Source organism: Brachyistius frenatus, unplaced genomic scaffold, assembly GCF_029030835.1.
Source record: "Brachyistius frenatus isolate BFR_SWC_R1_liver_20210118 unplaced genomic scaffold, ASM2903083v1 Contig_139, whole genome shotgun sequence".
Classification (NCBI taxonomy): domain Eukaryota; kingdom Metazoa; phylum Chordata; class Actinopteri; family Embiotocidae; genus Brachyistius; species Brachyistius frenatus.
In genome coordinates, this window is record NW_027210738.1 from 621817 (window position 1) to 638589 (window position 16773).

Here is a 16773-nt window from a genome sequence, read left to right on the forward strand (position 1 = left end):
ATATTTCACTAAGAGCCAAAACATACAAGTTGCATTAGGTGGGATCGTCAGCAAGATTCATCCTCTGGTGATCATGAATCTTCCACCCCAATTTCCAGTTAATCCACTAGGGGGCACTGTGTCCGTTTTTAGTTTCTTCAGGTTAAGAGTGATTGGATGGGTCCGGTTTAGGACTTTGACCCAGCAGATGAGTGTCTGAGTCCATTATAACACAATGTATGGTTTTTTTTATAGTTTTATTTACAATAATTTCCCCAGGAAATCTTTTCCTAACACCAAGCAACTGTTTTTCTTTTCCGAACCTTAACCAAACCTGGTTTAGTCTAAGCTAAACCTTTATTTCCACGCCTTGACGAGGCCAAAACGCGACACCGACACGGTACCACGTAGTGGACTGACAGGTGCGTTACACAATTTTGGCGGGAAATCAGGTTTGAATATCTGTATATATATTTTCAACTTAATCCGTTTGACAGCTGTTGAGATATTTCACGCTGAACCAAGCGCGAACAAATTCTCCTTATCAGGTCCATGCGGTGAAAAAAAAAAGGTTCATCCTTAGAGTCTGATAAACATGTTAGAACATAAAGAACCTGCATATGTTTTGGACGGTGCAACTCTCATCATCCATCTTCATCTTCTGCAGCCGAGCGTTTTCTCCGAAGCTTTCGGCACCTTCGCGGAGCTGAATTACTGACGAGGTTAGAGGACCGCAGTTTAACATGCGAATCCAACCCGCGATCCCCAGAGCAGCCCGTGTTCGAACAGCCGGTCGAGGCTCATACATGTAAGGGGATGTGAGGATTCCTTGAAGTCTCTGTTTTATTGAGGTGAGGGTGGAGGGGGTGGAGGGAGAGGGGGGGGGGTAAATCTACAGGAGGCCTCTTATTTGATAAAAAAAAAAAAAAATCAAAGATGAATGTTTCCAAAAGAATGCTTTAGGGATGAAAACTCTAAAAGAAAACTTGGGCTACGTATTCATTTTAACTGAATTCATCCAACGTGTAAGAACCTGCTGAATGTAGGATATCATCGGTCAAAAAGTTAACTTAGTAAAATTGTGAGAAAATAATGAGGACAAAGTGGCATAAATCAATGCAGAAAAATATTTAGCGCTTTTACCACATCATGCTGCCAACATATCGTTCCCAATGTTTTTCTCGTACCAAAATATTTCTTTATTGATTTCCGTCCAGGAAAAAAAGAGAGTTCAGCCACAAAGCAGTGCGCGAAGCGCAAAAGAAAAATACATTCGCTTCATGTAACCAAGTAATGAATGATACACCTTATTTTGAACATTTAATATTAAACTTAGTAGCTCCTCCTCACCCCAACCTAACCCGTTTCTTCGGCCAGGATTTTTTGCAAATTCATAACTAAATAAATAAGATTGTACAGAGTGAAACCAACGAAAGCAGACGAGCCGGAACTCGGTTCTTCAACCTGGGGTGGAAATCAAATCAAATCTAAATTAAAAAAATAAAACAAAAAAATGGTTTCTGAATTCATACGTTTACGTTGATTGTACTGCTGTGGAGGTAAATACACGGGTTTCATGAGCAAATCAATTAATGTAGAAAGAAAAATCGATGACTAGAATAATACTAAACTCAACAAGTCTACAAGGCACGTAAACACGCGTAAACGTGCACAAAAAACACTTAAATCTCAACATGTACACATTGATACATACTCACATCAACCCAAACACCCTCCATATATAAATACAGCCAGAGAAGCGTTTTTCAATTTGCCTCAAGATTATTAAAGTATCTTAAGAACTCGGTTTGTGAATTGGAGGTTGCGTTTCCGAACCTTTACGAGGCTTTGCGATAGCTTTCTTGAATGCGCATCGTTTCATTGCATTCAAGTTTGTGTTTAGTCCATCTTGGTGTAATTTTTTTGTGTTATATTACCACGTTATCTCACGTTTTCTGCATCTTTTTTTCTGCACCGAGCTCTCAAACAAGTCCGTTAACTCGCTGCTCTGCCACGGGAACGAAGAGAATGGCTCTCGATAGCGGCACCATTAACCCGACCGAGCAAATTACAGGATGTGCACGTGTTCGCCCCGATGCGGTTGCAGACTAAATTGACCTCGTTTGCTGCTCTTCCAACTAAGTGCTTCTTACTGGTGAGATGATCCCAGTACGACCATCCCATCCCATCATCCCTCCCCCCCCCCCTCTTTTTCACCCTCTTGTTCTTTCTGAGATCAACACACACACACACACACACTCAGTGGGAAATGTCTCCATTGAGATAAGATGGTGAAAAATGGGGCAACGTTTACCCTATTTTTTTCTGGCACCGAGGTTCCCGGTCACAACAGACGGTGTTCGTTCATTCAGTCACTTCTTAACAGTATCGCACACGCAAAAACAAAAAATGTTCGTTTTTTGCTGGTTTTTGAGGTTAGTTCTAACTCTTAATCAAGCAACCAAGTTGAGCATTAACATTCACACAACCTTACGGGGGGGACTGAGCCGCAAAAAAAATGTCAAAACGCAATCCACTGAAATCCAGTGTTTAGACCGAGTCTGTGTCTCGTGTTTATTTATCGGGTTCGAGGTCTCACGAGTAATTAAAAAGTTGAGCCGCTCCTTCGTCTGATTTCTGCTTGCTTGACCGACTGAATTAAACGGGTCTCTCGCCGGTTGAACGCGGTATCCTCCGTGATCTGTTTAAAACGGGAATGGGGGTGATAAACAGCACAAAGCAACAGCGTGTGGGAGTTTATTCAAATTAAAGCTGGAACCGAACACCTACATGTCCGCACGAGCAGAATCGACAACAGACCTGACTGTAACTAGTTACAAGTGTTTACGACGAGGGGCATCCAAATATGTCTCCGTGGTAACCTCTGTGAATCAAACTGCAGATGTATTATCATTTCAGGTGGATTTGTGGTGTACGTTAGAAGTATAGGCCCCTCGGGTGTTTGAATATCACCATGAAAGAAGAGCGAGAAAAACATTCACTTGGTACCGAGGAGGAGCTAGTTAGATTCAGGGCGTCGAAGGTCAAAGGTCAAGGTCGCTCTGAGCTCCCGTCCCCTGTCATCCGTCCGTCCAGTTCTTGGGAACCCAGTATGTTAAGAACGCTTCGAGGGAATTTCTTTAATATTGGCAAAACCATTCACCTCGTACCGACGATAAACTGTTACAATTTTGGTGGTCAAAGGTCAACGGTGTCCCACCACACCGTGCTTCACGAAACGTCTGGCGGGAATTTCCTCAAATGTGTCACAAATGTTTAATTCTTCTGGGGGATGAACTGATAAGATTTTGGTGGTCAGAAAGGTCAAAGGTCATGGTCACTATGAGTTTACATCCGTTTCCCACAACGAACACGTCATCTCAGGAACGACGGAAGTTTCATTGCATCGATTCGAACAAATAACTGATTGGCCTCCACAACAGTACAGCACAGCTGGAGTACAGGTGTATTAATAATGGCCGCATTTCACTTCGGGGAGGTCCTGTCGTTACGCATGCTGGTTCCCTATCGGGACACTTCGTTGAACCGAGCCATTATTAATACACTGCTTGTTTTTTCTGATGAGGCGAGTCAAAAATGCCCGTTATCAAAAATGATCCAGCAAAATATCTATAATGAAAGCAGCCGCAGCCCCGCCGGCATGTCTGAGGGTGAAGTTTAACATTTTAATACCAGTCCTGGATAGCAACTGAGTAAAGAAGAAAACAAATTCAACCGACAAAATCCAGTTCAGCCCGCGGCAAAGCTTCCCGACCCGTCCTGGGACGGTGCGGGGGCTTTAGATGTTTTCATGAGGCTCATCTCGTCTCCGAGCGCCCACAGCGGCCATCACGGGGCGAGAGTGGAGCGATCACACGAGGAACAAAACATCCGCAGAGCAACAGCACGCATCTCGCAAAAAGTGCTTCGCAGCAGTTTATTTTATTTATTTATTTTTTTCCAAATTGCCTCAGAGAGCTCGAGAGGGATAAATGAAGTGAACCAATACGCGGCCTGAAGACGCCTCACCGTTGGATCGTTTCACCGCCGCTTGTTGATAAGTCGAACCGCCTCCAAGACGCACTTCTTCCTGGTTGATGCCGCCGCGATCGGCCGTGTCAGCGTTCCCTCTGGTTCGAGCACTTTTCAGTTCCCTCTGCGCTTTTTGCTCGCTCTCAAATGGACGCGTCGTCCCTTTGTGTTCGTAACACAGACAGAATATCGTCCCGAACGTCGCTTCAGACTCCACATCATCGCTGCTTTATAGTCTCCGTGTTGCCTCGGCGACTTCTCGTCTCGTTCCCGTCCTCCTTGTGTTGTTATAACTCTCAACCACAAGACAACGAGGGAGAAATCTTGCTGAACGGCTTCATATGTTTTTCCTTTTTTTGCTTTTCTTCTGCTCAGCGATTTGGCACAAAGTAACAGACGACGAGGGTGTTGTCGCAGGTCAAGCTGCAAAGTGCCTCTTTCGGCACGGCTCGACAAAAAGGGCCTTTTTTGTTGTTGTTGTTGTCCTTTCGGAAACGTGGGTCGCTGTCGTAAACCGTGACGCCGATTCACAGCGACAACGAGGGGCAAAGCAGGAAGAGCATGTTTGAGTGCGTGTCCTAATGGTTTACTCTTTAATTGCACGGTAACGGCCTGTCCGTCACGCGTCGCGCTCTCTGCGTGTTATTGAACGATCAGGCTCCTTGTTCCTTCCTTTGTAATCCGGCAGACGGTTTAGCAACAGAACACCAAGAAAAATACTGACGGAGCAGCATATGTATGAAGGTGTTTCTGTGTCTTTATTGTGCAAGCAACAACAACAAAAAGACGGCGACAAATGTAAATATAGATTGTTTTTAATACCCTTTCCACGATTGTTGTAGTTTTTCGGTATGAGGATGAGTTGTTGATACCGAGGCAGATGAGTCTGCAGGCAGCCTTAAAGGTTATTCATCAAAAGCGGAGGTCAAGTCCTGATGAAGATTTCACCACCTGAATCCACACTCACGTAATTCAGCCCGGCACTTGAGAAAAGACACGAACACTACAAATCATCTCTGGTTCCTTTGCAAAATAGGTTCCCATTGTAGAAAGTGTGTGTGTGTGTGTGTGTGTGTGTGTGTGTGTGTGTGTGTGTGTGTGTGTGTGTGTGTGTGTGTGTCGTCTGGAGAATACTGATGATGTTGTGGTTGGAGCTGCCAGATTGTGCTGCAGCTGCTGGTAAAACTGGATCTGAGAGAGCGAAAATGAGACACCTGCAAAAAGATACATGAATGCGGGAGCGACAGAGGAAAGTGCAGAAGAGCAAAAAGCCAACGTGAACATGGAGAAATAATATCAAATGTGCAAGGAGCTGCTCTTATGTGACAAATTCACAGAGATCGCAATTCATTTCGCTGATCGCATAATCGTCAGAATTCTCTGATTGACCCGTATTAAAAAAAGCAGAATTTAAGTAACAGAAATACTACTATTACTAATATTCCCATCACTATTTCCACGTTGATTTCCAACATCTGAGGTTTGAACGATCAGCAACCCACATCTTGCCATCTTCCTAGTCCGGAGGGGTTTGGAGCCGGAAACGACCATATTTGGACGAGCAAGCGAGCGGATCTGACTCGATCTGATTGGAAACTACGTCCCGCCCACCGACAGCGGAAACCTGACTGCACAGGCCTGTCAATCAAACAGACCCCGGCTTTTTGAGGCTTATTTTTCTAATTAATGACGGGATTATTTTCAGATGGACCGTCAGAACACTAATAAGAAGGAGGGACTTAATAATACAACACAATAAGAACTTTTGAAAAGGAAATGATTTACTTAAATTTCATGAGACGAGTCTACGGAGGCTTTTTGGAGCCGACCTCTTGTGGCACTCGGTGGTATTGCAGTTTAAGGCACTTTTGCACCGGCCTCATTTTTCAGACCCGGAAGCTACGAACACTTTTATACAGTCAACGGGTTTGACTCTTGTTGCACCTCAGATGTTGCACCGGACACATTTTGATCGTTCATCGACATTAACATCATGGAACGGGTTGCAAAGCTAAACACCACAGCCAACCAATGGCCCCCCTTCTTCGTACAGTCTGTCTATTTGGGCATAAAATAAACAGATAAACATTTTAGCTGTACAACAATTGGTCACCATGAATGTCATTATCGTGACAGCTTCACTACATACAGCGTTTTAGTGTCTTTTAGCTACTTGCTGCGTTTTTTTACGACCCGTAGTTTTACCGTTTCCCCTCGCTCTCCTCTTCCTTGTTTCTAGCAGCAGCAGGCAGCCGTTTTAAGTAATAAACAAAAAAAAGCTACAACTAGTTAGCTAGCTATATGACGAAACTCGGAATATCGGACTTCGTCGGGAGAAAACTCGCCGATCGACTCAAGACGCGCCAATCACAGGTTGTTAAAAACAATGCCAACTGATGAAGCTTTATTGTTCCCAAACAGTCTCCGAGGAGCGCCGCCGGCGTACTCGCTCACGGACACGAAGGTTATTCCGCCCTTTTCGGGTCCGATCTCAGCAGCGCGGCACCACTGAAGGTGGGTACGTGTGTCACAAGCCCTTCGCAGGTCTTTCAATCACGGCGGCCCGTCCGGGGAGAGCTCGCAGCACAGGTGTGAAGAGGAAGGACAAAAAGGCCCGACGGGTGAATAGGTGCGCCGATACCCGTCTCGTTCAACCCCTCTCCGAAGCAATTCTCTCTCTCAGTCTCACACTCCACATAAATGAATCCACGATATATAGATATATATTTATATAGATATATGTATATATACATATATCTATATATATATAGAAATATTTATTAATAACATCTGAATGGACAATTTACACAGTCTGCCTTAGGTTTGTAATACATCTTGTGTTTTACAATATGATTAGTACCTCACAACAAAAGAGAGATTTTTTTTTTTTTTTAAATGACTCGGGGGGGGGGGGATGCATGCATTGTACCTACAAACACAGAAGAAGAAGTTTTGTTATTTGTGAACAGTGTCCAATACAAAGACGTAAACAATACTGGTATTAAATTCTGGATTTCCAAAGAAACAAACACCGGCTTACTGAAACCAACCCGTCGGGATGTGGTCCCAATGGAAAGAAAAACGACAGGAAGTGTCGTTTCAATGGGATTCCAGCGCGGAAACATTCAATTCACTCGTTTCACGGCAAAGGGGAGGACCAATCACTATTGACGACGCGGTTCAGAGCGATCACCTTCATTATATTCGCACTAAAACACGAACGGCAAAGTCCCGATCGAAAAAGGCACGAGGGATTACCCATTCGCTCCAGAAGAGTGATGTTAGCCGTGCTGCTACGTCTCCAATCACCATATCTCCAATAATTGTGGTTTACGACAACGAGGGTTTTATTTTTTTGTAGATTTGGCATCCGGGAACGTGGTGACATCACTTTATTCAGAATAGTTAGACCATTTCTTTTTGGTCAGGTAAATCAAATGTAAGCTTTAAAATTCACCTTTTTTTTTTGTTTTCTCCTCAGACCTCGTGAGATCGACGGCGCGTGTCGATTAGTTGCACGTAATTTGATTTGTAACCCCTTAAAGTGACACTAATTGCTATTTCTATAACACATGTAATGTTACCAGACGTAATGGAAAACGTCTTTAAAAAAAAAATAACCACCTACAGTAACGCTGCTGGAGGTGGAAACATTTTCTGCTCATTGTTTCGGTTTTGCGGTCCAGATTTTTCCTGTTTGTTTCCACTGCTATCGTCTGCTTCATTTCCAGCAGCAGCAGGCAGCTGTTTCCATTGGGGGGGGGGGAGGCTCCAAAAACTGTCTGAATGTGCTCCCTAACCACCATCAAATGGCACATTTACAATGTAAACAAGCATTTATCAGCAAAAGTACCAGATGTTTCCCAAAGGATGAATATGTAAGTCAGAGCAGCAGGTGGAATGATCAATACAAAGGGACTGATGATAACGTTGCTCCTCATCTGTTGTTTGTGGAAATAGGAAAAAGGTTTTGTGACACATCTTTGTTTTGTTTCGAGCTTTTTCTGCTGCCCGCTGGCGGCAAAACAAGCTACAACCAAATAAAGAAATAGTTATATGCAATTTTATGATAATAAGCATACTGTGCATCACAGTTTCTTTTTTTTTTTTCGAAACTTAAAAGAAGCACGGGCTCAAGGTTAGCCAATCTTGACTTTTTCTCAGGCTGACTTTGTGCCTTCAGAGCTTCTAATGAGAATCATTACTGCAGTGAAATTGCAGCTATTTTGGTAAATTGCAAGCTCCTGCAAATATTCCAAACATTGGTATTTTTTGCATAAAAAAAAATATTATGATATTATGATCAGGTCATGGAGGGACTGATTATTACCAAATATTTTGTGCGCAAATTCTAGTTGTAAATACTATTTTATATTAATTGTCAGCTTGTATTTTGCGTTTACCTCAAACTAACTAAAAACTTAGCATAAGAGCACCCATTGGTTTCTTGGTTATTTCTTTTTGGTAATTTAATCATTTCAAGACATTGAATTACCGACGTGAATAATAAAATCTACAAAAATAAGACCCAAGTCGTAATGAACCGAAAGATCAAGATAAAGAATCATTATTAAATTTGCCTCATAGGAGATGACTGGAAAATCCACTTATGACTCGTGTTTCTGACATTTTGACCACACCCTGTCAACAAAGTATGACAATTTAACATGCACTAAATAAAACACTTCATGTTCGCTCTCTCGGCTGTTTTACACGTCCTTGGAGCGCGTCCTCTTCCGTTTGCTTCTTTACGGGAAGTGTTCCGCGACAAAGTCATCCAACTGACGTGAAACCAAGGTGAACACCGAAAGTCTCCTTTGTTTCGTGTCTTCTCCGGCCGTGTGAACCGATGCATGACAGTTTTTTTCAATGTCCAACACAACAGTTAAATGTTCGAAAGAGCTGAAACTGCGTTGATCCGAACAGGGACCGCTAATTTCTGTAACTCACCTGGATTACTTCTTACGACGGAGCAAATACTTTGAAAGCTGATCGCTCACACAAATCGACAGTTACGCCTCCACGGGTTCGCCTGCAAATACATGATTTTGGTCCAAACTTCAGTTTACTAAAAGTGAAAAAAAAAAAAAAAAAAAAAAAAAGCAGTTTTATCTGTTAAGATAATCTCATCCTACACTCTCAATAGCGTCAGTAACAGCTCAACATGACAAATTAAAGAATCAAAGTAGTTCACTTGGAATGTAGTTAAGTGTTTTTTTTTTTGTTGTTGTTTTTTTTGTTTGTGAAGACACAAGAGGAAGTAAGAAGTGGGGGATTAACCTTTGTAGCAGTCGTAGCACACAAGAACACCCGGTTCACTCTAATGACTCAGCTGTTAGTCACACCTTGTACTACCTGCAGGTCCATCGTCCATCGTTCTACCGACCTGAGGCTCTTTATGTCTGTGTGTGTGTGTGTGTGTGTGTGTGTGTGTGTGTGTGTGTGTGTGTGTGTGTGTGTGTGTGTGTGTGTGTGTGTGTGTGTGTGTGTGTGTGTGTGGTCACGGTGACGGTGGTGTCTTCAGGGAGTTGGTGGATCCTCTTTGGCTTCCGCTCACCGTCGCTCCCTGCCCGACCCACTGGACCACAACAAACAAAGAGAGTTGGTTAGTTACAGACAGATGTGGAACACATGTCTGGAAACCACAGTTTTGGTCTCAGGCTCTACTGCTGGTGACGGCTCGGGGGAGGGGGAAGGGAAGGGGGGGGATTTTCCATTGGGCGAAATTTGTGGCTGGTACCTGGTACTATGTTTGGTATCACCTACGTCGAGCTTCCAAACGAGCTCCTCCCGTACAAGCCGGTATCACAGCAAAGCGTGAAATAGACACGCCATGTCCGCTACGGAAAAGAAAAAAAACCCCGCTTGGACAGGCCAAAAGCGTGGCTATTTCACGTTTTGCCATGATGCTGGCTTGGGAAAACCTGGAGTCAGCTACTGTTCCAGCAGAGGAGAACTTGCTGGATCTTTAGCAGCATGTGACGGCTGGAAGTTTGGATTTCAAACTTGTGGTGAAAAGGAGCCTCGTCTTGAACGTGTCTGGGGGACCTTCGTGAAAATCCACGAGTTTCTTGAAAAAACTGCCGTTTCTATCGTGGGTGCGCCTTTGACTTGGACAAGTGCGGCGGGGTGGCGTGGTAGAAGTTGGCGGATAACGGACTGACAACACCTGACCCACATATCAAATGAGTCACACCGCTGAAAGTTACGCGGCCTCGGATTTAACCCGGCTCAGCCCTATTCCAGTGTATTTAAAACCAGGGTAAATATGTATGAGCGGCTTATCGCTGCTAAAGGCGGCCGAACCTGTCAGAAGAATCACGCACGGCCGCGGTGTCGTTTCAACCGTCGAGGAATTCTCTCTGAATAAATCTCGGATGTTCTGACAGTGATGCAATTAATCACCGTCAGAGCAGGAGAGACAGCGCCTCGTTCTCACCGACCGCATGGAAACTGTCTAAACCGGATGCGCGTATCGAACTGTGTTTTGCTTGTCATTCCCCGAATTAGTATTTTAAAGTGATGCAACATTACCGCTTGCACCCCGACAGACGAGAGGGTGAATAAAACACGAGTCGTGCAAAATCTGCAAAAAAAGATTTCACCTCACGAGTAAATTAATTTAACATGATGGCTTTTATGAGAATGAGCTGGTTTTGCTTTTGAAATTTTCAGCTCTAAATGTCGAGTCTGAAGACAAATTAACACGTGTTCTTTGAAAAAGGGGCGAGAAAACATTAAACCTCCTACAAAATGCTACAAAATCAAAGGGAGTCTCTTTTTCTCTCTCTCTCTCTCTGAAACTGGATTTAAGATTTTGATCTGGTCCTCTTTGATCTGAATTTTAACCGCAGGCTGACAGCGCTGGCAACCGCGGCGATACGTTTCTCTTTTGTTTGTTTTTTTTCACCTGAGCCAGGCCAGCGAGACTGAAATAATACATTTTAAAAAACGGAGATATGAGCTGGAAGTTGGCTCGGGAACGCAGACGAACCTCGCTCGGTGAGTGCAGTGAGCCTCTCCGGGATTCAGACGCTCATTCGTGCGACAAAGTGGAGGCAACTGAGCTCTCGGCTTCCTTTACTTTCCACTCAATAGCATCAGAACTGGCTTGAAATGACTCGGGGGAATTCGAGCGCATGTTGTTGTTGTTGGTCATGGTTTTGGGGTATGTGTGTGTGTGTGTGTGTGTGTGTGTGTGTGTGTGTGTGTGTGTGTGTGTGTGTGTGTGTGTGTGTGTGTGTGTGTGTTTACAGCCTTGGCTAAAGAGATCAAGCCGGTGAATTATTGATGCTCGCAGTCTGTGGTTCAGGGGGTCAGCGAGGTTTACTCTGACACTTCAGAAAAAGCCCCGAAAGCCTGAAGTGGATAAGAACAAAAATGAAGTGTGTGTGTGTCGAAATGTGTGTGTAACAGACAGCTTGTTGAACATCTTTAATACGACTTTATTGAAATCTATTCATTTCTGCGTGTGACTATTTTATGCGCGCATACATATCGCCGCACGACTATATGTGTGTGCGCACATGTGTGACATATATCCAGTGGGTCGGTGTCCCCCCCCTCCCCGAGGCTCCTGTGTGGATCTTTTAAAGGAACACAAATAAGCCATTAGTTGGAACCTCAGACCCGACTGCTGTTGTCCAGAGCTGCTGCTAATGGCCTCAGACGAGAACTGTTCCTGGAGTTTCTGACAGAAACCCCATGCATATATATATATATGTGTATATATATATATATATGTGTGTGTGTGTGTGTGTGTGTGTGTGTGTGTGTGTGTGTGTGTGTGTGTGTTAGTGCTTTACAAAATGGCCCGAGAGACAGTGAGCAAGAGAGTCTCCAACAGAATGAGCTTTTGAATTAACAACAGCAGTCCGATACCACCACACCAAAAAATAGCGCAAATTTTCCATCTTTCATCAAATCTTTAACGTTAAAGTTTTTTCACAGCTACCTGCTAACCGCTACGTCTATTTTTGTCGTTCGTGGTGTTGCGACACTCCGAAACATCAAAGAATTAAAAGGCAAAGTGCTTCTTCGGCAAGACTTTACAATATTTTCTCATAGGCGACTATAATATTAAAACACCTGCATTTTCCTTCGGTGGATTTTTCATAATGAGTTGAAACTTCTCTGGTAAATAAAGCACGGTCCTTTCATCGTGAAACCTTTGGCTTAACTTTTCCGAGCGCAGCGCACCGTCACTGATTTAATCTCAATAAATTACATCTGTTCTGCAGTTTGGTTTGTCAATTATTGCAGCTGAGGAAAAAATAAATTTGCGACGCGTTCATTAGAGATGGGTTAATAATATTCCCGGGGTCCCTCACATCTCCCCATAATGAGCTTAGCCAGACCTCCCGCGGTAAGAGCTTAATGATGTCTGGAGAGAGCTTACGTCAACAGATCACGTGAACAGCGCTTTTCACAGCTACCTGCTAACCGCTACGTCAAACGTGTTAATAATCTCGAGTCAAAGTTGAAACGTCAAATGAGAAAAAAATGAATAAATAAATAAAGGAGCCACGTGAGCTGGCGGATGTTTAATGCGTGTCTTGTTTGATGCTCGGCGTTACATTCACCCGGACAGCAATCTGTTTTTTGTTTTTTTTAAGGCGTTTCTTTCTTTCTTTTTTTTTTGTTCATCTTCTGACCGCTTCCTGTTGAATTTAGCTTTGACAACTCGACATGAATTTACATGAATCAATCCAGCATCTGTTTCAGCGCACTCTGGTTTTTTAATGAGCGTGGGCTGCGAGTTCAGAAATAGAAACAGCCCTCTCTCTCTCTGTGTGTGTGTGTGTGTGTGTGTGTGTGTGTGTGTGTGTGTGTGTGTGTGTGTGTGTGTGTGTGTGTGTGTGTGTGTCTTTCTCTGTAAGCTACGCGCCTCTGTTGTGATAATCACAGCAGAACAAGTCAAGTATACATCAGGGTTATGCAGTATTTTTTTTGTTATGTAATTGTGTGTTGTTGTTGTTTTTGTTGTACCTCGAGCTGGAATACATAACATGAAAAATGAGACTAATTTAAAATTCACTTATCTGTTCTCAATTAGGACTCTTTTGAGATTAAAGTAGCTTTTTTTTTTACAGTCTATTCGGAGGAAATGCCTTATTAAAAGCGAGGCCTGCAATTCAGTGCTTCTTTAAGTATATTTTTACATCAACATTACAGTTCTTTTAGCTTGACAATTAGATTTAATTACCATTTTGCTTCACTTTAATCTCTTTGAAAAGCTGGATAAATCAGACCTGTTTGTGCTAATTTAGAGGTCAGTAATTGGGCTACTGCTTTCTTACATTTTAATATCAAAGCCAACATAGATAACAGATTATAGTTTTTTTTTTTTGTATTTATACCGCATTAAGAGACAGCCAGTTAATAATTATGAAGCTTTTTAACAGTGAAAGGTAACTCAACAGAAAAAACAATGCTGCCTTTGTGTTGATATACATCTTTTCCTTTTTTTTTAGCCATGCTAACGGTATGGATGTCAGGATGGTCAGAACAGAAACATTCGGGGTACCCAGAGGATAAATCCCTCCGGTGACTTTTAATATAGCACCACATTGGTGTTTCACATTTTGTTTTGCCATATTGAGTGAAATGCCTCAACGGGTGCTGGATGGACGCCCGTGAAATATGGTTCAGACATGACGGTGACAAGGGGAAACTACAGTTCAAGAACAGATCATGATCCCCTCAGGATCCACTTTAATGACTTTAATCATTTCTAATTTGACCTGTACTTTGGTGATGACCAAATACGGGCTGTCGTTCGTGTGTTTAATTAGCGTTTTAGCGCGCTCACGCAAGTTGAATTAAGTTGGGAATGTGTTGTAACATAGGCCATACCTCTATGAGCGGGTGCCAGTGCGCGATGGGTTTTCGCGGGTACGACAGCATTTCGCTCCAGTGGTCCCGCCCCAGACTCTCGGCCTCGTTGCCCACCCTGCACACTCCGATCACTTCGTTGTGTCCGACCCTGCAAGACAGCAAAGAAATAGCATCGGAAAAAAAAAAAAAAAAAAAATCCACGATGTTTAAATTCTATTAGCAAATGAGCGACACCGTGAGCGATAAAAAAATAACCGACCGATCGTAGTCCATGACGGCTATGAGCAGGCTGATCTGGTCGATGTTCTCGGGAGGAACATCAAACACGATGGCTTCGTTGTACACCGGGTTCAGAGTGTTACGCTTGGTTGACGTCTTTCTCTTCTTTAGCCTGCGGCCCTCACACATCAGGGAGACCTTCACGTACGGATCTGGAACGAGGTAACGAGATACGATCAGCGGGGGGGGGGGGGGGGCAGCTCAATATGCTGATGTGAAGAGCCATCAAACAAAATACTAAGAAAAACTAAGAATAATTACGCACTTGAACATCTGATTTTTTTGTTTTGTTTCATCGGACCCCCCTCACCTACGACCCCATGAAAACACTGCGTTGTCGGTCGGCACCCACCTGAAGCTCCAGTGATGTCCATGGCTTTGAGATTTCTGGCTTTGATCATTGTGATGGTGAGCCGGCCGGCCGTGGGGAGATAGCACAGCGAGAACATCAGCTCTCCGAGGTCCACATTGTCCTGTGAAGAAGTAGATTAAAGTTCTAAATCAGTGCTGCACGCTTTCACTTTCATGCCTCCGGCAAAATAAAAAGTAAAAAATTCACTTTTCAGAGTCACTACTGTCGTCGCAGATGGAAAATATCGCGTATATACTGAGTTCCAATTGATTCTCCACAACACAACCCGATACTACGGCAAAAACTTAAAATAGACACGCCGGTCCACTATAGCAAAACGTGAGATAGCAACGGTTTGGGCTTTAAGGTGGGAAAGTTACACGCTTTCCTGAAGTAGACGAACATAAACCTACTGCATGTGTAGAGGCGTGTGATTTACAGGTTACTAAACAAGCACATGGTTGCGGGTTAGAAAACAAAAAGCAACTCAACCAAACACTTTGTCGCCTCATGGATTTGAACCTCGTCGTCCCGCACATCGGTCCCAGGCCAACAACACCGCGGAAAATAGTCCGTTATTGCCTCTGTCGCAGGACCTCGGTTACACGATTCCACGTCACGTGACATTTACGTGCACGTCAGTTTCACGCTTTCAAAACGTGACTCTTTCACGTTTTGCTGCAGCGGACCGGCGTGTCTATTACACGCTTTGCCGCGATACTGGGTTGGATAATATCATGGGATCAGAGGGTTGTGAGATATATATATACATATATATTCTAGATAATGAAAACCATAACAGCTGCCAGAAAGAAAATGAAAGAGATCAAACCAAACAAAAACTAATAGACATCAATTTTAAAGGAGATAAAACACCAAAACTGCTGCCCTGACAGATGGTTACTATGAGAGCGAATGTAAGGCGCCTCGAACTTGTAATGTACTAAAACTTTAGTTCAGGTTTTACAATGAAAAACAAAACAGTCAACTAAAAGGCACATTATAATATTTTAAAGGAATCACGTGTTTTTACGCCTCAGATTCGGATCACGCCTGTGACACCACTTCCTAATTCGGATCGTCGCAACGTGCAGCGACAGCGTGAGTCCTCATTATACTTTTACATTTTCTGAGAAGCAACCTGGTGTTTTGATATTTGTTGCATCTCTACATTGGTGCATGTCCACACTCGTGGAATCCACCATCACGTTTTAACTACACTTGTTTTCCAGGAAAAAACATCCCGCTTTCGCAACTTACATCCACGCACATGACAAAGTCGTTTTCCAATTAACACATCTGAAAATAACGTGCGATGGCGCGAAGGTGAGCGCTGCGTTTTACGAGAGCCCGAAGAGGTTTCTCACAGGCGGAAACTCGCAGCGAAGAGGTTTTAAAAGGTAAACTGCAACTGACTGACTCGCAGTCGATGCACGTTTTTCAGCGGACGCCGTTACAAACTCTTAATGCTTCCTGTCCGATCGCTCCGATTAATAAACAAGGATGTTAGTGATTTTGTATTTAGGATTTTGTCAGAAGCGACCAATTAGATAGAAAGCCTCATTAGAGGTCAGATGGAGCGGATTATGCTGGAAAATCGTTGTTTTCGCTCCGACATCAATGAGCGCTCCTTCTCATGCTGATTAAGATTAATTGGAGTCAGATTATACGGAGAGGCAACACACACACACACACACACACACACACACACACACACACACACACACACACACACACACAGACGTAGACCCGCTTTGGAAGCGACTGCTCGGAGACTAAAAAAATCTGCTGAAAATTCAATTAAACGAAATGAGTTGATTCATCACAGATGTCAACACATGCCCGCCCGCTAGCGAAGGAAGGAACCAACCACACGCATACGTGGAAACACACGTACAAACGAGCCCGGTCCGGGCGCAGTCTGCGACATCCCGATGACTTGATTTATCACACGTGTTGCCGAGGCAAGATCCACCTCTGACACTGCATCATCACTGTCGCTTTGAGCCTCGGGGCGTTAATGATGTACGGATTATGACGTCTCCGAGGTGTAACACACACACACACACACACACACACACACACACACACACACACACACCGGCACAAGCACAGGAATCTACACACACACACACACACACACACACACACACACACACACACACACACACACACACACACACACACACACACACACACACACCGGCACAACACACACACACACACACACACACACACACACACACACACACACACACACACACACACACACACACACACACACACACGGGGGC

The 16773-nt window shown here is 43.8% G+C and overlaps 1 protein-coding gene across 1 annotated transcript in view; it reads right to left on the reverse strand.

The window, feature by feature from the left end:
- Positions 1-7691: 7691 nt before the first annotated feature.
- The window catches only part of syt9b (synaptotagmin IXb), a 35410-nt gene continuing 26328 nt past the window's right edge, over positions 7692-16773 (reverse strand). The window contains exons 5-8 of the mRNA XM_069715194.1: positions 14480-14600; positions 14108-14279; positions 13867-13996; positions 7692-9589 (exon numbers count right to left, since the gene is read on the reverse strand). Coding sequence (XP_069571295.1) covers positions 9512-9589; positions 13867-13996; positions 14108-14279; positions 14480-14600 — 501 coding nt within the window. The 3' untranslated portion in view covers positions 7692-9511. The remainder of the gene's footprint in view (positions 9590-13866; positions 13997-14107; positions 14280-14479; positions 14601-16773) is intronic.